General features: G+C 38.9%; 1 protein-coding gene across 25 annotated transcripts in view; it reads left to right on the plus strand.

The window, feature by feature from the left end:
* The window catches only part of SIPA1L1 (signal induced proliferation associated 1 like 1), a 411,542-nt gene that overhangs the window by 241,629 nt on the left and 148,866 nt on the right, over positions 1-21,047 (plus strand). For all 25 annotated transcript variants that reach the window (XM_054530289.2, XM_063715614.1, XM_063715628.1 and 22 more), the window contains one exon: positions 12,551-14,350. In XM_054530289.2, the coding sequence (XP_054386264.1) occupies positions 12,853-14,350 (1,498 nt within the window). In that variant the 5' untranslated portion in view covers positions 12,551-12,852. The remainder of the gene's footprint in view (positions 1-12,550; positions 14,351-21,047) is intronic.

A 21,047-nucleotide genomic window follows, 5' to 3' on the forward strand; every position in this document is an offset into this window, starting at 1 on the left:
GATACTTTGTTTGCTCCTGCTTTCATTTCTGTTGACAAGTTGCCAGAATTATTTGTATAGGGCTTCTATTTTCTGAACCATGATATAAATAAAGGATTCAAAATGTTTCCAATATGAAGCGTTTCATCCAGTGTTTTTACGTCAGCTTTGAATGGGAGGAGGTCCTTTGCTGCTTCTGAGCATAAGCGGATTCTTTGGCTCTTAATCATCCAGCCCTTTGCCTTTATTTTTCTGGCTCTGTAAATACTTAAGTTGCTGCAGAACTGACTGTCCCTTGCACTGGATCCTTTCTCTCCTCTGCCCTTATCATTCAGTGTCTTACTGTCTGTGCCCCTAGCCCACACACAGTGCCTGGAAGAATATGTATACTATGAGGAGTGACTATCACTGGGCTTGGGATTGGGACATGTTGAAGAAGACGTATACTTTTCACTTTTTCTGCACTATTTCAGTTATTAAAATTTTCAGTAAGCATATAACCGGGTTCAAAAATGACTGAAAAAGGGCAAAGGAGAGACTTGTGTGGGGAGAAAAATTATTTGAGGGTGAAAGATAAAAATTATTTTGACCATCATTAATTTGATGGTAATTGTTTTAAATTTCTGGTTTCAGTTGTCTCTCCCTTTAATGCTGTATTAACCACACTGCCTTCCATTGTCCTGTGAGAATGTGTTTATTTGCTAGGATTTTAAATAGTCGATTCTATTGTGGATTAGTTTATCTTTTAGTTACTTCGTTGTGACAGTGTCTTATCCAGTTCTGTGTCACTTCTTGTTAATCTTTTAAGAGATTTGCTCCTTTTTATGCCTGGTTTTCATGCTCCTTTGATGAGTGGATTGGGGGGAGAAGGTCAAACCCACTATTTTTCATTCATTACTGTTGTGAAGGCTCTTTAAGAGAGAAAGATGAAGCTGAAACCTGTATTAAATTTTGCTAATGTGGACTTGTTTTTGGCATTTCTCCTTCAACACAGATATGTGTGAAATAACCATGATTACATTTTAGATTACAATAGAAGTTCTGATAATTTATCAATTAATTTCCATTCTATTTTAGCTGAAAGCATATAACTTTTATTTCTAGTGATTACATTTCAAGGGTACTAAGCTTAGGTGCTTTCAGGATAAGGATTGGACAGATCTTTTCCTCAAGAGCCTGAAAGTCTCACTGGGGAGAGAAGACTGAACCACAGGTAGACTGAATCTTGAAATTTCAGTAAGTAGCAGAAAGGGAAGCGTTTTTAGAAAGGAGGGTGCCCTGGTACAAGGAACATGGCTTAGGGATCAGACTCTCGAGCAGTGACCCAGTCTCGTCTAAGCTGCTGGGTCTTCATATACAAACTGCAGTAGATAATAGCTCTTTAAAGATTGCTTTAGCAAGTTAGTGAGATAATGAGCAGTGCCTGATGCATACATAACTGGTTACAATGGATGGAAACAGATTATTGAACAAGCATGCTCTGAAAGGACAGCATGGTGCAACAGGCAGGGTAAGAGTTGGGGAATGAGGAAATCTGGATGTAAACCTGGACTTGCCCCTTGCTATTTAATCCTAGGTGGACTTACAGTTTCTGGCTACTACAGGTGGAAAATGATGGGCTCAGACAAGGTATTCTTTATAATTTACAGTTTTAAATTGTCAATATTGAATTCTTCATGCAGGCTGAGTCACTTGGTAGAGCTTTATGAAGAGGGCACAGTGGTTTGTCTAGGGCAAGCCTGTTTCCTTCTGTTAATATAAGAAGGAAGCAGTTTGTGGGCAGGTGCCAGTTACTCTTGAATTCCAGGCCTAAAATCCAGGCCTAAATAAGAAAATAATGGCATGGGCCAGGTGCAGTGGCTCATGCCTGTAATTGCAGACTTTGGGAAGCCGAGGCAGGTGGATCACGAGGTCAGGAGATCGAGACCAGCCTGGCCAACATGGTGAAACCCCATCTCTACTAAAAATATAAAAATTAGCCAGGTGTGGTAGTGGGCGATTGTAGTCCCAGCCACTCGGGTGGCTGAGGCAGGAGAATCGCTTGAACCCGGGAGGCAGAGGTTGCAGTGAGCCGAGATTGTGCCATTGCACTCCAGCCTGGGCGACAGAGCAAAAAAAAAAAGAAGAAAAAGAAAATAATGGCATGGCAGTTGAGGAGCCACTGAAGGTTTTCAAAGTGACGTGACTACCATAGCATTTTTAAAAAGTTAAAGTTAATTATCAGTAAATACTTTTTCTCTCACTGTATCCATTTCCACAGGATGTAGAAATTCATGCCCGGGTTGGACTGCAGAAGTGGTACACAGGCTATAAGGGAGCCTTTTTTTCTTTAATAATATATTTTCAAAGTAGTTTTTCTGCCATAAATTTTGTAACCACTAGCCCAGTATTGAGAGAGAGCCTGCTATATAGTGAGCACTTTTATTTTTTTTTGGAGACAAATCTCACTCTGTTGCCCAGGCTGGAGTACAGTGGTGCGATCTCAGCTCACTGCAACCTCCGCTTCCCATGTTCAAATGATTCTCCTGCCTCAACCTCCCAAGTAGCTGGGATTACAGGCACATAGCACCACACCCAGCTAATTTTTGTATTCTTTTAGTAGAGGTGGGGTTTCACCATGTTGGCCAGGCTGGTCTTGAACTCCTGATCTCAGGTGATCCGCCTGCCTTGGCCTCCCAAAGTGCTGGGGTTACAGATGTGAGCCATTGCACCCAGCTGCACTTTGTGTTATACACAATTTGCTTAACTTTATGACTTGTTGGGCATGTCTTTTTTTTTTTTTTTTTCGAAACGGTCTTGCTCTGTCACTCAAGCTGGAGTGCAGTGGTCCGATGGCAGCTAATTCCAGCCTCAACCCCCTGAGCCCAAGCAGCCCTCCCACCTCAGCCTCCTGAATAGCTGGGACCACAGGCACACACCACCATGCCTGGCTAATTTTTTTTATTTTTTATTTTTTCTTTCTCCGAGACGGAGTCTTGCTCTGGCACCCAGGCTGGAGTGCAGTGGTGCGATCTCCCCTCACTGCAGCCTCCGCCTCCCAGATTCAACCAGTTCTCCTACCTCAGCCTCCCAAGTAGCTCGGATTACAGGCACACGCTACCATGCCTGGCTAATTTTTGTAGTTTTAGTAGAGATGGGGTTTCACCATGTGGGCCAGGCTGATCTTGAACTCCTGACCTCATGATCTGCCCACCTTGGCCTCCCAAAGTGCTGGGATTACAGGCGTGAGCCACTGCTCCCGGACTTTTTATTTTTTATTTTTTAGTAGAGACAAGGTCTTGCTTTGTTGTCCATGCTGGTCTCAAGCTCCTGAGCTCAAGCGATCCTCCCTCCTCAGCCTCCCAAAGTGCTGGGATTACAGTTGTGAGCCGCTGCACCTGGCCTGGCCACTCCTTTACCTCTCTATGCTCTTTCTTCCTTCGTAAAATGGAGGTACAGTTAACCCTTAAATAATGCAGTGATTGTGGCACCAAAACTCCCACCCTGCATGCAGTTGAATATTTGAGTATAACTTTTGATTCCCCCAGAACTTGACTAATAGCCTACTGTTGACCAGGAGCCTTACTGATAACATGAACAGTGAATGAACACGTTTCTATGTTACATGTATTATATAGTGTGTTCTTACAGTAAGTAAACTAATGAAGAGAAAATGTTATTAAGAAAATCATCAGGAAGATACATTTGCAGTACTTTACTGTGTTTGTCGGTACTGTAAATTTACTTCACCTGTCTGATGTGGCAGGCAACTGCAGCTGCAGACTTCAGTCCATGGTACAGATCAAACAATCCAACTCTTCCTTATAAAATCCTGACTTTGCTTCTTGGGAGCACTTTTAGCATCACTAGTGGGACTTCATATGGGTCCCATGGTGTTATTTGGGGTTAACGTATTTTACTAAGTGTGAAAAACACACCAGAACCACGAGAGGTCACTTTTTACTCTGACATGAAGTTTGTCAGAGAGAGGAACTGCTCACCTGGAGAGGATTACTTTTTAATCAGAGAATTGTAATACTTGAGCTCACCACAATAGCAGCAGGATATGGCTATGAAATTATTTTAGGAGTACAGCATGTATTACAATTAATTGTATGCAGTTATGATTGAATATTACATCTTTACATTTGTTTACATTTCTCTCAGCTGCAGACCACACCGTTTATGATCTTTCTGTGCATAAGTTGTGATACATTTTAGCTCCTTAAGTAGATTTATGTATTTTCTATGGTAGTAAATGATAAAATAGACTAATATCTTACATGTATTTTCTGCATTCGTGACATTCTTAACTTTTTATTGATTTTTTTCTATATTTCTAGGCTATGTAGTTTTTTCAAATTGTCACAATTCTCCAAAATATTTTTTAGTGTATTTATTGAAAAAAGATCTACAGATAAGTGGCCCCCCCTGTCCAAACCTGTGTTTTTCAAGGGTCATCTGTACTCCTGGAGTGCTGGTGAGGACTGAAGGAAAGGAATGAGCATGTGTGAGAAAACGAAATGGGTGACAGAGTCCTGCTGTCTTAGATCCCTTGAGGGAGAGAGGTTATGCTCAGAGATAACGGTACAGTCAGACAGACACAGGAACCATCTGCAGTCTGTATTTAAGGACGTGCTAAGGCAATGTGGAGTTATTTTAATTTTTTTCTCTTACGTTCTAGGTTCTTGGGTGGTATTTCAAAATCTGCTAAGGGAAATGTGCTTACTGTTGATATCAATCATGATTAATAATAGTTTGGATATTATGTTCACCCATTGTTCTTATGCTCCTTTCTGCTTTTTTCCTAAGCTAAATTTAAACGTGTTTTTTCAAGTGCAGTTTCTTAAATTCTTTTTGGAACGTAAATATTCAAATAAGAAAACTGCGCTATCCTTAATAAAGCCATTTGTGGTGTTCCTTCCTACTGAGCCCCCTCCCGTTTCCTACATACTTGTCTTCTTTTTCCAGTTAGATAATAGAGACTTGAGGGTAGAGATGGCCCCCTGTGTCACTGACAGTGACTGTCTGAAATCGCCAATGTTAGCAGCCTGAAAATTTGTCTTAGAGATGCAAATTCTCTGCTGCGTTTTTTACAGAGTTCATTATATGGGGATCAAAGGCAATTTTCATGGCTTATCTAATGTAAATCTGACTTCATTGCTTTCTCTTCTGCCCTCAAAGGAGAAAATCAGTACTACCAGGTTCTTCTTCCCCAGTGTGTGATTCCTTGACCACTGATACCACGTAGCACTTTAGTAAAGCTCTCCAGGGTGTTGGTGTGAGTCCACATAGAGACATTCTTCAGATTTAGCCTCAATCCTGCAGAAGGAGGACTGTGAAAAGGACAGAATATACATAGGAAAGTAGATGCTTCCCAGGAAAGGGGAACTAATGATGGCAACCTGTGCTCTGTGTAGGTACCCTTATCTGATTTTCCTAGGTCACTACAGTCTTGGGAGGGGACAAGGTGAAGGCTGCTGGGGACAAGGGAACTTTTTTGTCAATATTAAATATAAGGAAAGCATCTGTAAATGAGGAAATATAAGCAATTGTGTTAATCATCTATGTGAAATATTCAAATCCTATAAATACTGCTAATCTTATAATCTTTAGTACTCTCTACTTTATACAGCCTTCTTTGATTTCATTTTAATTAGGGGATTTAGCACAAGAACATCTTACAGGAAGGACCTGACATCTGTTGGATTTTTACTTTTTTGGTGATTTGAATGGTTGGAGGTTTAACAAAGTATAGTATCTTAGAATTAGTATTTAAACGTGTGGTCATCATACTGCATTCCCAGATCATATTTTATATTTTTAGCAACAGAAAGATGGCTTTTTTTCTTATAAGTTTTGTTTCTGATTATGAAGGTGACACATGTTCATTTCAGAAAATAAAAAATATAGACAAATAAAAAAACAGAAATTACTCATAATCAAAAGACAAACATTGTCAGTCCTTTGGTGAACTTACTTTGCCCTTTTAATCTGTCTGCCTGCCTGCCTGCCTATCTATCTATCTATAACATATCAAAATTTGTGATGTATTTTCAGTTTCTTTTTTATCCTGTATTCTTCTGAAATATGGGCCTGTTTGTCCCCAGTTATGTTCAATAGGATGCATGATATAAAATGTTTGATTTTTTTTTTTAAGTGAGTTCATGGTCAAATCAGTTAAGAAATTTCTTAGTTTAATAAAATTAGTGGTGGTGGTGGTGGTGTTCTCTGCTTTTTAATAAAAATAATGGGAACTCACTATGTTACCCAGGCTGTTCTCAAACTCCTGGGCTTAAGAAACCCTCCCACCTTAGCCTCCCAAAGTGTTGGGATTACAGGCGTGAGCCACTGTGGCTGCAGATTTCTTGGAGGCTTTAATAGACCAACATATATCGAGATGTCCTAAGCAAGGTGATATACAGTGTATTACTGCCTTATTTAATTATAGAATGCTTTTTTGTGGGTTACTTGAATTTGAGCATAGTTTGGGAAAATAGACAAGCACTTACCCCGTGTGCTGGATATTTACTGGTTGTCCCAGGGCATCTATTTCTCACATTCCTCTTTCCCCAGATATATTTGGTAATAAGTTATTTAATACCAGATTTGATTTGATAATCAGTTGTTCAGTTTACAGTACTGGGTGAATAAGTTTTTTTAATGTATTTTAAATGTATGATAGTTGTGTTTTATCATACAATTATTATGATAAAAACACTCATTTACTACTTCGGTCTCATCTGGTCTCTTGCTGTCCTGATGGGCAGGCATGGAAACTCTCGATGCCCCCAATGAATTAGTGAGCTTTTGGCTTGTTTTCCTTTAAAGTGCTATTATAACTTACCACACCTCAAACACTATTTTCCTCTAATAATTCTGTTTCACTTTTACCTTTCTACTTACTACCTTTTACTCCTTTTGCCCTTCCTACTTTAAGCTGTTCCAACTTAGGTCTTTGGTATTTTATTATGTGCTTATTGCATGAGATTAGTCATATTTAAATGTAAGAGATGAACATTGACATGTACTTCTGTTCTCCTTCATTTTGCCAGCTGTTGAATCAATTTACTACTTACCAATTATTCCACCATGGGTTGGGTGCACTGGCTTACTCCTGTAATCTCAGCACTTTGGTAGGATCCCTTGAACCCAGGAGTTAAAGATCAGCCTGGGCAACATAGCAATACTGTATTTCTACAAAAAATTTTAAAAATTAACCAAGCATGGTGAGGCATGCTTGTAGTCCTAGCTACTCAAGAGGCCAAGGTGGGAGGATCACTTGAGCCTGGGAGTTCAAGGCTGCAGTGAGCCATGATCATATAACTGAACACCAGCCTGGGTGACAGAGCAAGACCCTGTCTCAAATAGTAATAATAATAATAATTATTATTCCACCATGTAACTTGTTCCAGCATTCTTTATCATTCTTCTGCCCTCAAGCTTTCTGCCAAACTTTTGTGTTCTTTCCTTCACCTTCAGCTATACAAACTATATTCAAGCTTAACAAAACCTTAGAAGCGTAACCTTCTTCACTGAACTTTTTTAGCTACGAGGGTGAGTGGGAGGGAAATGTGATTTTCCCTTTTGATCCTTCCTCTGTCCAAACAGGCACGTTTTAAGTTGTTTTCTTATCTCTAAATTCAAATACAGCTTTATCATGTTACATGTTTTGTATCTATAACTTTTGTATTCACTTTGTTAATTTTACCAAAAGTTTTTTTGACTCGACTTTGTTTCCATCAGTGCTGTCTCTTTCAGAGAGTGAACATGAAGAGAGCAGGAACTAGATTTATCAACTGTTTTTCTCAACTCTTCCTGCTTTTTGTTGAAGGGAGAATACAGAAATGAAAGGAGGTAGAAATTCCATTCTAAAAAGTTTTACGCTGATTCATAAATCTTGAATTATCCATGACATTGCACTAAGATGTGTTTCAGGCTAACTTGAAAGAGTGAGCCATCCCTTCTGTCTGAGATGCGACTTTTATGTAATGTGAGTGGAATTCAGGAAAGCCAAGAAGGGATGTAAAGAAAATAGTTTGCCTTATTTGATTATCTTAGCTCATCTAATATTCAAGTACTGGGAAGTCATATTTTTGTTTTTAAACAGTGTTCTATTACATTCTGAAGTAAGAATATTTACAGGCATTCTAAGTCTGTGTACACAAGTTCAAAAACTATTTCTATTTTTTTTTGTTTTTGTTTTTGTTTAAGAGCCTGGGTATTACCATGTTACCTAGGCTGGTCTGAAATTCTTGGGCTCAAGCCATCCTCCTGCCTTGGCCTTCTAAAGTGCTGGGATTACAGGCCCAAGCCACTGTGCTGGGCCTGGAAATTTTCATAAATACTTCTGAAGTGTATATGTCTGGATTATTGGGGCATTTGAATAGTTATTCATCAACACGGTTCCTTCTACTGCCCTGAAACATTGAGAGCTGGCCTTGTATTTTAGGCTATACCACTTAAAGAATCTGAGAAGATCTCATTTTGGAATGTGGAAGTATTTTATGAGGAATGCTACATCTTTCTGGTGACCCTACCATATTGCACTGTAATTCTTTCACAACAGGAACTGTAGTGTTCCCCCAACCCCACCCCCTTCGCACATCTTCTTCTTGTAACCTTTAAACTGCTCTTTATGCCCTTGGCACAATGTTATTTCTTTCATTCTATTCCTTGAATTACTGTGCTCCCTTCCTTACCACTTAATCATTTCTCGAAAAAAATTTTTTTTTCATTATTCTGCTTGTTGGTTATGTCATTGTAAAATAGATAAATAAAGAAGATATCAAATGAACACCAACCTCTATTTTATCTGGAGTTTAATGGAGAAGATCATGACCAGATATTTGGAGGTAACAGCATAGAGATGATATTTAAAGCTGCAGGCACCTACAGTATCACCAGACAGAGTACTGGTTGCCATGCAGATTTCCAGCCAGTAACTTAATTATTCTGCCTTTGTTCAGCTGCACAGACAAATGTGATCCAGCCCAATCAACACTCTGCTTTCCACAGTGATATTATTACTCCAGTGGACCCATGCTTCTGTCTCATCCTAATACACTCATTGCTCACATGCATCCTGATAGAAATACCCTTTATACCCCTTTCCAGAAGTATGAAAAATGGCAAGAGAGATAAACCATAGACACCACCCTGCGATCACTAGCTTTTCAGTGGACCCCAACTAAAGACTGAGTAGTGGGCAAAAAGAGGCAAGAGAAAATGAAGAAGCACATGGTTATCACAGAGGTCCAGAAAAGAGAGGTTCAGGATGGAGGATGGGTTCAGGAGTGCAGATGCTTCACAGAGCCAGAATGACAAGGGATTTTTGGCAATCAAGAGATCCCATAAGAGGTTCTGCTTTCAGCATTCTCAGGGACTTGATATTCTAAATGGCTGACCTACTGTGGTACAACTAGTCCCAGCAGGAGATAGTTCCTGTTATTAAAGAGCTTACAATCAAAATGGAAAGTGTATAGGAAGGAGGCATGACCCATGCATCCCCTGTCATCTTCTTACTTGTCTGTGTCTCCCTGCTACACCTGAAGCTTTCCTTGAAGGAGGGACTGGTGGATGTATGGTCCATGCTCTGAAGACACTACAGAAACATAGAGGGTGATTTAGAAGAGAGGAGGAAGCATTTCTTCTGGAAGAATGGTGGGTTAGGTTGTGAGAGATCTTGAGTGATGAAAAGACTTTCAACTAGTTGAATTGAACTCATTGAACTAAACTATGGGCCCTCTAGATGGAATTAGTATTCTAGCTACGTGGATCTACCATAGACTTAGATAGTATCTAGAGCTGTAAAATTAAACATGTAATAAGGAAAATTTTTATATAGCCTGCTCTTTCAACAGATGGAGGTGACATGCTGTGAATTCGTATTGCTCTTCTGTTTAATTCTATTGCTTTTTACCATATTGGTACTTAAGCAGGTTTGCTGATATTTAAGAGAGTTGCTAATCATTGTCAACATAGGTTTGCTGTTTCAGTCAACCCTAAGGAATAGATGTGAAGGTATTATTGATATGTCATCATATGATACACATAGATGGTCAGCATTATTTTTGACTGGTAGTTTAATAAGTGCAAAGCATGTATATTTCCATATATGCTAGTCAGTGCCCAAAGTTTATATTGTACCCTAAAGGGTTTTGATGCTATAAATAAGAATGAGAAAAGGGAGGGAGGGAGGGAGATGTAAAATGAGAGCGAGAAAAAAATACATAGGAAGGTCCTTATGACTGAAAAAAAAAATCTGTTATTCAGCATAATTGCCCATCTCGAACCTCATCAGTTTTTACAAGCCATTAAAACATGGCTTCTCTCTCTCCCATGTGCTTATTTATATTTTGAAATGAAAAGAAAACATTGAGTCGTTGTTGTATAATGTAATGGGAGTCTTGAAATTTCTTTTGAATTGGTAAGAAATTTTTATATTTAAAAATAAGATTTTATAAACTCATTAAAAATATTGGAAGTATATGAGATGGTTTGGAAGAGAAATACTGATGGTGGAGACTGAGCATTTCCAAGTCAGTTTTATTTCTTGTATTTTACTGCCAGCTTTTAGTTTCCTACTCTAATGGAAATAACTTCACATATCCTAGGAAAGACAGTTCTGCAGTAAAGTATTTTCTAAGGCATATGAAATGTGGCAAGAGTTTTTATCATGGTGGGATTCGTGTGTTGTCCTGTTAGAGAATGAATGTTTGGGGAATGAAAGATGATTTATTTGGATTTCTGTGAGGTTGAGAGAAATGTTGAAAGCATCTAATTTTTATAAGAATCGACTTAGAAGTATTATTTATGCTATGTAGAGTATTCATTGAAATAATAGCTTTTTGGGAGATGTTGAACAGGTGTTTGCATTTTGGTTCAGTTGATTGATTTTCCTTCCATTTTATGAGAATCACTTCTTGAACCTTTGCCGTGGCCATACGTGCTATCCTTTGATATCCTCGGAAGCAACAGTTAGCATGTTTTGTCACTTGAAGGGTTATCACTGAAACAGGAACATGTAAAGTTCTGGAATGTAAAGGGAATAATAGCAGTCTGACAGTAGAAGTATCTAGAAAGCTCAAAAGCCAGGTTTAACTAGGTAGCAGTGCAAAACTATTATCCCTTTTACAAAAGATAGTGAAGAGGAGTGCTAGTGAAAACAATTGGCATTTATCTGAATGGCTCCACAGACCCAGCCAGCATGAGCCCAGCCAGAGCTCGCCTGGCCTTGCATTCTGCAGGCAGCATGCATTTTTTTGAAACACCCCTACATGTTCCAGCCTTTAAATAGCAGCGAGTCTTCTAAAATGATGCTGTGTGCTGCAAGAGAAATGAAAGCGCCTGCCTTGGAGGCAGGAAGCCGACTAGGGAGATGCTTAATTATCGTGGAAGTAAGTGCTTGTTACCATTGAGTGGAAAGTGCAGCAAGTGCGGGTCGTCCTCGGGTGTCAGAGCCGTGATTTGTAGACAATGCCGCCCTGTCAGCTCAGTGCTGGTTCAGCAGCATCTTTCCAAACATGTATTTGGCAAGAATTTAAAGGCCACCTCTTGTGTAATTTGTGGAGTCTTGGAAAAGGAGCCTCTGCCTTTCTTTTCAGAATGTACGCAACCATGCAGAATTTTGTACTCAGAATCTGTGTCTCCTGCCTCCTGCCTGACGTGCTCATGAGGAAGTTCGTTTCCATGCCCGTCACCTGGAAGGATGCTAACAGTTCTCTGTAATCTGTTGGGGATATGGAGAGGGCCACCCAGAGCTGTGTTTTGTTTCTGCCGTCTTCATAAATTAGCACTGATGGGGTGGAGTAGGTTGTACTGCATAAGGAAATGCAGGCATTTTGTTCATTAGTGAGATACTTCTAGCTTTTAAGAGTACAAGAAACTAAGGAGAGCTTGGGAAGAGGTGGTGGTGAATGCTGGATTCATTCTGCAATATCCTCGTCTCGGTAAGTAACAAAGTAGAGGAAAATACAAAAGAGTGCTAATGGATATAATGGCTCCGGGAAAACCCTTTTTATTTATTTTTTCCTGCTGTATTTGTTTTTGCCAACTATGTTAAGCCTTTGTAAGGAAACAAAAAACGTGTATTGATTTTGGAATAGAGGAGTTAAAAAGTGATTGTTGCAGCATATTCAGTAAAGTCATTTTTCAGTTTTTACTTTTGTCAAAAAACTGTGTTGCTCTAATTATCTTATTCACTTGGTTACATCTCAAACTTCTGGTCATCATAGTAGCTCATGATGTTCTACATTTTTAGAGGTCATTGGAGCAAAAGTCTGTACTTTGGGTAGGAGCCATGATATCCAGAACAAGATGTACCCCTCCCCCTGCCCCCCATTTTATGAAACAGTTCAATTAAGATGAAGTCTTAATAGTCTTTTTTTTAGAATATAAATTATGGATTTTGTCAAATGGTTTTTACTTTCTTCCTTTATTTCAAACCTGCTTTACTGAAAATATGGATTGTGGGACTGTGAATCCTAATCCATTACTGAGTCTTTTATTTTCATGTGTCTGGTTTTGACAATTGCATGTTTGTTTTTAGATGTATTTATCTGCTAATTCAAATTATCCTTTTCTCTTTTAGAGAAAGCATGGGATTATGGCAGCCACAGAATCTCAGTAATACAAGTTCCATTCAGTTTTTTCTGAAAGAAAATCCTCTGTTAAAGTGAAGCAAAGAAACTGTTGTGGATTATAACGTTTAGAAGTTCCAAATTTTCAGTGCTTTACAAATAAAGCATCATTTAACCTTTTAAATGAAAAAGATTAAGATCTCATGCAACTGTTGTATTTTCTGGAAGCCATTCTCCAAAAGGGAAGTGCACATTTAAAACACAGATATGATGGTCCTTGCTGCAGGGATTTAAGTCTACTTGCTTTTACATCATGACCAGCTTGAAACGGTCACAGACAGAAAGGCCTCTTGCCACTGACAGGGGCTCTGTTGTTGGCACAGACGGCACCCCCAAAGTCCACACTGATGATTTCTACATGCGGCGCTTCCGGTCCCAAAATGGCAGCTTGGGATCATCAGTTTTGGCTCCTGTAGGACCCTCCCGAAGTGAAGGTTCTCACCATATAACCTCAACCCCCGGAGTCCCAAAGATGGGGGTAAGGGCAAGGATTGCAGATTGGCCCCCAAGAAAGGAAAACATAAAAGAATCTAGCCGTTCAAGCCAGGAAATAGAAACCTCAAGTTGCCTTGATAGCCTGTCCTCCAAAAGCAGTCCTGTGAGTCAGGGAAGTTCTGTTAGCCTCAATTCCAATGACTCAGCCATGCTGAAAAGCATACAGAACACGCTGAAAAACAAGACAAGACCGTCGGAGAACATGGACTCCAGATTTCTCATGCCTGAAGCCTACCCCAGCTCCCCCAGAAAAGCTCTTCGCAGAATACGCCAGCGAAGCAACAGTGATATCACCATAAGTGAACTTGATGTGGATAGCTTTGATGAATGTATCTCACCTACATACAAGACTGGACCATCACTGCACAGGGAATATGGTAGCACATCTTCAATTGATAAACAGGGAACATCCGGAGAAAGCTTTTTTGATTTGTTAAAGGGCTACAAAGATGACAAATCTGATCGAGGTCCAACTCCAACCAAGCTCAGTGACTTTCTCATTACTGGTGGTGGCAAGGGTTCTGGTTTCTCTTTGGATGTTATAGACGGGCCTATCTCACAGAGAGAGAACCTCAGGCTTTTTAAGGAAAGGGAAAAACCACTCAAGCGACGTTCAAAATCTGAAACTGGAGACTCATCTATTTTTCGTAAATTGCGCAATGCCAAAGGTGAAGAACTTGGGAAGTCATCAGATCTTGAAGATAACCGATCAGAAGATTCTGTCAGGCCCTGGGCATGTCCAAAGTGCTTTGCCCACTATGATGTCCAGAGTATATTATTTGATTTGAATGAGGCAATTATGAACAGGCACAATGTTATTAAGAGGAGAAACACCACCACTGGAGCTTCCGCAGCTGCCGTGGCATCCTTGGTCTCTGGACCTCTGTCTCATTCAGCCAGTTTTAGCTCCCCAATGGGCAGCACAGAGGACCTGAATTCCAAAGGAAGCCTCAGCATGGACCAGGGAGATGATAAAAGCAATGAGCTTGTAATGAGCTGTCCGTATTTTCGGAATGAGATAGGTGGAGAAGGGGAGAGGAAAATCAGCCTTTCGAAATCAAATTCTGGCTCCTTTAGTGGATGTGAAAGTGCCTCCTTTGAGTCTACCCTTAGTTCCCATTGCACAAATGCAGGAGTGGCAGTACTTGAAGTGCCCAAGGAGAACTTGGTGTTGCACCTAGATAGAGTGAAAAGATACATCGTGGAACACGTAGATCTGGGTGCATACTATTATAGAAAATTTTTTTACCAGAAGGGTAAGTAGAGATCCTTTATTTCTTACATTTTCTTTTGCAGTACTTTCTGAAGAAAAGTACTGTATATTAAGATATTTATTAGCAGTGTGACATAAGATTTGCATGTCTTCCTTATCTTTCTTGATGGTAAAATAGCTAAATAACCATTTGCTCAATTTATTTCTTTTTGCATTTTTTGAGTTACTTTCTCCTTTCAGATATGTAAATGTCTTGTATGTTAAATAGTACTTTTACAAATAAAAAGCCCCTTTGACTTAGCGGTTGAAATTATAGGCTTTGTTGTATAGTAGATTTGCTGTGTCACCTTTAGGGATAAATGTACCAAGTTGAAAATATTTGAAATATAGCTATTGTTTAAGGATTGCAAAACAGTTTTAATGCTACTTTCATTTTTTATCACTTTCACAGTAAGTACAGGAATCATTTCTTTGCTGCTTCAATGTTGTCATCAGTAGGTGGGAATTATAATATATTCCTGTCCATTTACAGGAAGTATTGTGAAAACAAATTACATTATTTGACAAAAGTCACAGAGCCAGTAAGTCTCAGTGCCAAGAATCAAATCTAGGTCTTTGAGTAGGAAAGGCACTGAAGAGAGAAGTACCTTTGACATAAGGGCCACTTCCTTTCTAATCTTTTCTTTGAGTAGGAGAGTAAAAAAAAAAATATGTATATATATACACACACACACACACACATATACACACGTATATATACACATATATATTTGAGATTATATTTCACAGTTTTATCTCATACTTTTAAGACCATTGTGATTTACTGAAAAGTAAGTAGTATAAGTGAACTCTTACAAGCTTTTTGAGCAGCGTTAATTAAGGAATGAGTTTAAGTCATCCAGGTAGGCAAATGAGGAAACAGGATGCTTATCTACGAAGGATATACCTCTGTGTTCCATTAGCTAGATCAGTCATCTCTGTAGCCAAGTGAAGAGGCCTGTGGCGAGAAGCTCCCTGTCTGCAAACTACTCCTGCAGTGTTTTGATTTCCACTGTTTTGGGGTTTTGAATGGTACTTAAAATTATTCTTTTGAGTGAAGTTTAGTTTCAAATATAGTACTTATAGCTTTATAACAATTGCTTTAGAATAAAGCATATCTTAATATTATTACATGATAGATCCCATTCCAGAAGGCTTGTTGACGGAAACAATCTTGTCTCGTGACTAAATATCCATGTCTCATTCCTACATATCTATAGCGTGGGTCTTGGAATCAATATTGTATTGCATACCCTGATGTCATTTTTAAACATTTATCTCCTCAGAATAATTTTCTGAAGTTTATATTTTAGAAATTACATCTCTGTTACACTGTCCTTTAAGGTACAGGGTTTCTCATTCTTGCCAACTTGGCATTTGGGGGTGAGATGATTCTTTGTTGGGGTGGGGTGGAGTGGGGGCTCTCCTGTGTATTGTAGGATGTAGGATGCTTAGCAGCATCCCTGGCTTCCACACTATTAATGCCGGTAGGTTTTCCTCCTCCCTCTAGTTGTGACAGCCTAAAATGTCTTCAGGCATTGCCAAATGTCTCTTAGGAGGTAAACTAACCCCTAGCTGAGAACCCCTGCTTTACTGTACCTGTGCAAATTTTCTGCAGGTGTGTCTGAGCTGTCGCTAGGTGGAGGCAAAATGGCCTCCACCCAAAACTGACACTGAAACATATTAGTTATAATCTAATTTATGTAATAATGGGTACATTTTTCCTATTAGGCAGTATAATAACATTATTATAATAATGAACACTTTGGGTACTTATTGTGTACCAGGCACTGTACTAGGCATTTGCTATGCCACATTTTCTCATTTCAATCTTTTGATGCCCAGGAAGGTAGGTACTATTGTTAACCTTATTTTCCAGTTGAGAAAACTGGGGCTTAAGTGATAGGCTCTCATGGAGCTAGTAAATGTTGGATCCAGGCTGTCTGAACAGTCATGTTCTTAATCACTGTTCTCTGATCTCTGCTAGGTTAAAGAGATGGAGAATCTTAAAGTATTTTATCTTTCAAAAGTCTGGAATAAAAATGTGAATGCTTAGATTCCAGATTAATCCTGTTTGTTCATAATAACCTCATAAATCTAATGGCCACTAAGCCAGTAGTTACTAATTTGAAGCATGGAAAATACCCTCTTACTGAGCATCATTGGAACTAGTGAATTGAAAATATCAACTCAAGCAGGGAATTGTTAAAAAGTATACATTCAAACTGTTTTATTATCATTAACACATATAAGAATATGTTTGCCAAACTCTTGTGAGGCCAAGGGCTTTTCTTTGACAATGATTCAACTCTTTTAAATTCTTCATTGTGTTAATAGGCTAAACCATAAGAATAAAAACATAGAGACTAACAACATAATCTGAGTACAAAATCTTAGATTTCATAATTTTTTTCTCATTTTTTCGTAGCTGTCCTGCCCACATTTAATCCAACAGCTTTCTCTTTAATGACTTGCCTTTATTAAGTTTGTATAAAGCCTTAGTTTTTAATAGGAACAACATTTATCTTTTGTACTCATATTTCATCAGCTTTCATAATTAAATTTCATAATTAAAATAGCAAGTCAGTTGGTATAAACAGCCCACTTTTTGTCAGCATGAGGTCCAGCTGGCAGGAACAGAAAGTATGTATGGCACTAGGGATCACCCACTAGATTGCTAGTGCCATTGGGTATTCGTCAGCATGGTTTGCAGGGAAATGATGAGCAGTGGTTAATCCGGGAAGTTGTTCAGTGGAAGTCAGTTACACAGAGCGCTTACTGTAAGAGCTTTTCTTGGGCCACACAACTTAGAATTTTCAAGTCAGACAGGCAGTTTGTTACAGTATGATAATATACCACAAATAGTGGCTCTGGATAACAAAATTTGGAGCAGAAATTAAGCTCTGTGAAGTATAAACTGTACATTTTAAAAATTGTTATTTATACTTTTATGTAGTATAAAACATATCTAAACAAACAACTCTGTCTTATAATAGACAACTTTGATTCACTGAAATTAGCAGACTAACTCATTTTTCCTAATCAGAACCTTAAAGCAAGTCTTCTTGTTGAAGGAGTACATCAGTGTCAGATGTAATTTATCCTCTAGCACCAAGGTGTGGCACTGCTGACCTGGCTGTCACTCAGCCTCTTATCACCGGGTAGTTTCCATTTGGCTGCCTAATGCATTCCTGACTTCACTGTGGCTAAGTCTCAGGTGGGGAGGGGGTGGAGGGGAAGTACTTTACTAAAGTATGCTATACAGCTGATATTATATGTAAAAATTAATCATATTTGGCTGATGAAGCTATAATCACTTTTTATTATTACATTGTTTTCACAAACATTATTTTACAAATTTAGACTTCAGAGGATATTTTAGTCCAACATAGAAGCCAGGTCCATTGCTGGAAAAATGCTGGATCAATAGAGGAATCCCATTGTTTGTATTTAGTAAAATAAGCAACATGCCTTCGATGCTTTTCTTTCCAGTCCTTTCTCATTCACACTTCTCTTTGCCATTTTGCTAGTGAGTCTATGTTTATATTGAGACCCAGGATTAAATGACAGTAATAATATAGCTAACATTTATCGTGTTACTTCTTGGTACTTTATTGAGTTCCTCACTTAATGCCCATTGGACCTCAAGGTGGATCTGTCCTGGTGATAGAAGTCCAAGTGATACAGGCACATCTTCCTTAGGGAGGCACAGACTAGGCAGTAGGGCTGCATTCAGATTAACCTGAATTACTTTTCTTCCTTTGAGTATGTATATGTTTTGTGTTATTTATTTATTTATTTATTTATTTTTTGAGACAGAGTCTCGCTCTGTCACCTAGGCTGGAGTGCAGTGGCATGATCTCGGCTCACTGCAATCTTTGCCTCCTGGATTCAAGCGATTCTCGTGCCTCAGCCTCCCAGGTAGCTGGGAATACAGGTGTGCAGCACTGTGCCCAGCTAATTTTTGTATTTTTAGTAGAGATGGGGTTTCACCATGTTGGCAAGGCTGGTCTCAAACTCCTGGCCTTAAGTGATCTGCCTGCCTCGGCCTCCCAAAGTGCTGGTATTACAAGCGTGAGCCACCGTGCCTGGCCTTGTGTTTTCATTTAGATAGTCACCATGATCAGAGTACTAAGGAAATTTATAAGTGGAAAATACTAAGTTATAGAATAATTATAATGTTGCCTATATCCTGCATAGCTTGTTGAGGAGGAGACCCTTTCCAAGCCATTACTCATCTTGGTTTCTGTGGCCCCACAGGACTTCTTCAATTTTGCACCGAGTGTATAATTGTGTATGAAGTATGTTCTCCTTGAATCCTATACAGAGGAATGCATTAATGAAGACAGAGGAGCCCATGGGCTCTTGGCAGTGGCATTTGTTGCTTCACTGATCAACAGTGTTGATAGGCTTATCTTCATGGTAGGTGGAGTGTTACTCTCAAAGTCAAGTTACTGAAGATGCTGTGATAGGGAAGGGCCTCCCTCTACTGCACACTGCCCAGGAGAAACACAATATGTGGTCTGAAGCGCATCTAAGAATATTTTCCCATTCCTTAAAAGAGGGGAGACTAATGCTTATGCACCTAAATATTCTTTGGATAACTGTAAGCCACCAGATTTGATTGTTCTTACTGTTCACCTTCCTCCTCCTCCTCCTCCATTCCAAAACACACACAAATCAGGTTGAACAGTGATAGAGGAAACAAAGCACATTTAAGTTGCTGTTTTCTGTCTTTACCTCTCACCCTCTTGTAATCAGCCATCTTTAACATAGTTTCTTTAGAATACCACATTTATCTTGATTTGTACTGAAGTTACAGCTTTAGCACTCTCATATACTCTCAATTTTGCTATCAAGAGCTGTTCTTCAAGTTCCAGTCTGTCAAATAAGCATCATTAAATAGCTGTTAGAAAATTTAGTGGATTATTTTTAGTGCATATAGAACATCAGGGAATATGATTAGCTAAGTATATTTCTAAAAATATGTGCTTATTTTGTTTATTCAGTTTTTTTTTTTTTGCTTTTTAAAAAATCCTTCTGCTATGTAAATATTAGGCTTGAGAAAAGTACCATAGAATGCCTTACAATTCGGTGTTCTTTAAATATAATTATTCTACTTCTAGTTTTTTGATGTGGACAGTTTTAGATTTCAGATAAATGGTAAACTCCAAGGTCAATAAGTCTGTTCTGCTGAACCATGTTGTGTTCTACACTGTTGAATTTAGCAGTTATTTTCTGCCAAAATGAATTGAATGGTGAAAGTTTTTATACATATGTAATAATTAATTGTTTTAATGCCCTTGCCTTTCATTTTTTTATTGAAGTATTTTTCAATGTAGTTTCATTTTTAAACACTCTATTTATATATAATCTATGTAATTCATTCGAAGGTAGCTCTCTATGTATTCCCTCACAGGGAGATTTGAGGCACTAAATGCCTTCCTGAGAAGCTAACCTAGGAGTGTGTTTTGCTGCTGTCCTTTTATCTGCTCAGGGCTTCCAGAAGCAAGAAAGCTAGTAGGTATTGTGGTTTTGTGTGTTTGCTCCTTGGAAAGCAGAGGTCCTCTCTTTTCTTCACTGTGATCTCGAAGTCCCAGCGTGGCTCAGCTGCACCCTGATCTGGAAGGCTTTCACAGTGCCTGAGCCTCTCAAGCCAGAGGTTTTTGGAAGCTGCTTAAAAGGGCGTGGGCTTCAACTGCTCCTACATGTGTTTTATTTTAAAATCAAGATAGGCCATCAAAGACCACACCAGTTCAACACTTGACTTTATTAAAGGTCAACTTTTTAAGAGCCAGTCATATAAAAAGAGTTTGTTTTGCAGTAAAGCTGGTGATGAAGACATTTTCATTGTGTCATTCATCAGCCCCTTTAGAAAGTTCACGTGAAAAATTTATTTTAGAATTTGATGCCAGAAGTTGAAACTGGTAGCTACCAAATGCCTGCCTTTCTGATGATAGGTATTTTGTGTGTGTGTTTTGTTTCACTGTATCTCTTGTTTTACTTCAACTCCCAGAACCAAATTAGATGCTCAACTATACAACTTTGATTATTAACACATCTGTTTCCACTTTCATCTTTTATTTTCCTATTCTGTTTCATTAGCATGATTTATATATATCCTGTATCATTAATGACCTCAATTCTTTTTGGAAAAAGATGATTAGCCTACATTTATATCCAAATAAAACGCCTCTGTCCCCAGGCTTTCTCCTTGGTTCCAGCTGCATTTCTCACCAGCTGTTAATCTGCGTCTACCCACATGGCTATCTCTTTGGCATCTGTAACCCATGTGCAGAGAGATTTGGAGTTCACCATTTTTTCCCCTCCTCATCATTGCTCTCCTTCTGTAAATTAAAGCTTCTTTGATGCCTCCTTTATCTTCATTGTGTTCAACCTACGATCTCTAGTCTACCTTCAAATTGCAGGTAACTTCTGTTCCTTATGTCCTATTCCCAATTCTTTATGTAACTTCAGGGCCTCATGCTTCTTACCCAAATTCTAGGTTTCTTAGTCCCTTTATAGTCTACCCTACTCAAAATCTAACCTCTTGTCTTTGCCAGATAGTCCTTTATTTAATCATGTAGCAAACATGTGGGTCATCCGAGAGGCAGATGCTGAGACTATACAGGACTGCAAGTGGTTAGGGGCTTGGATGAGAGTAACTTAGGTCTGTGAAAGATAATTTCGCAGAGAAAGCC

Source organism: Pongo abelii, chromosome 15, assembly GCF_028885655.2.
Source record: "Pongo abelii isolate AG06213 chromosome 15, NHGRI_mPonAbe1-v2.0_pri, whole genome shotgun sequence".
NCBI lineage: Eukaryota > Metazoa > Chordata > Mammalia > Primates > Hominidae > Pongo > Pongo abelii.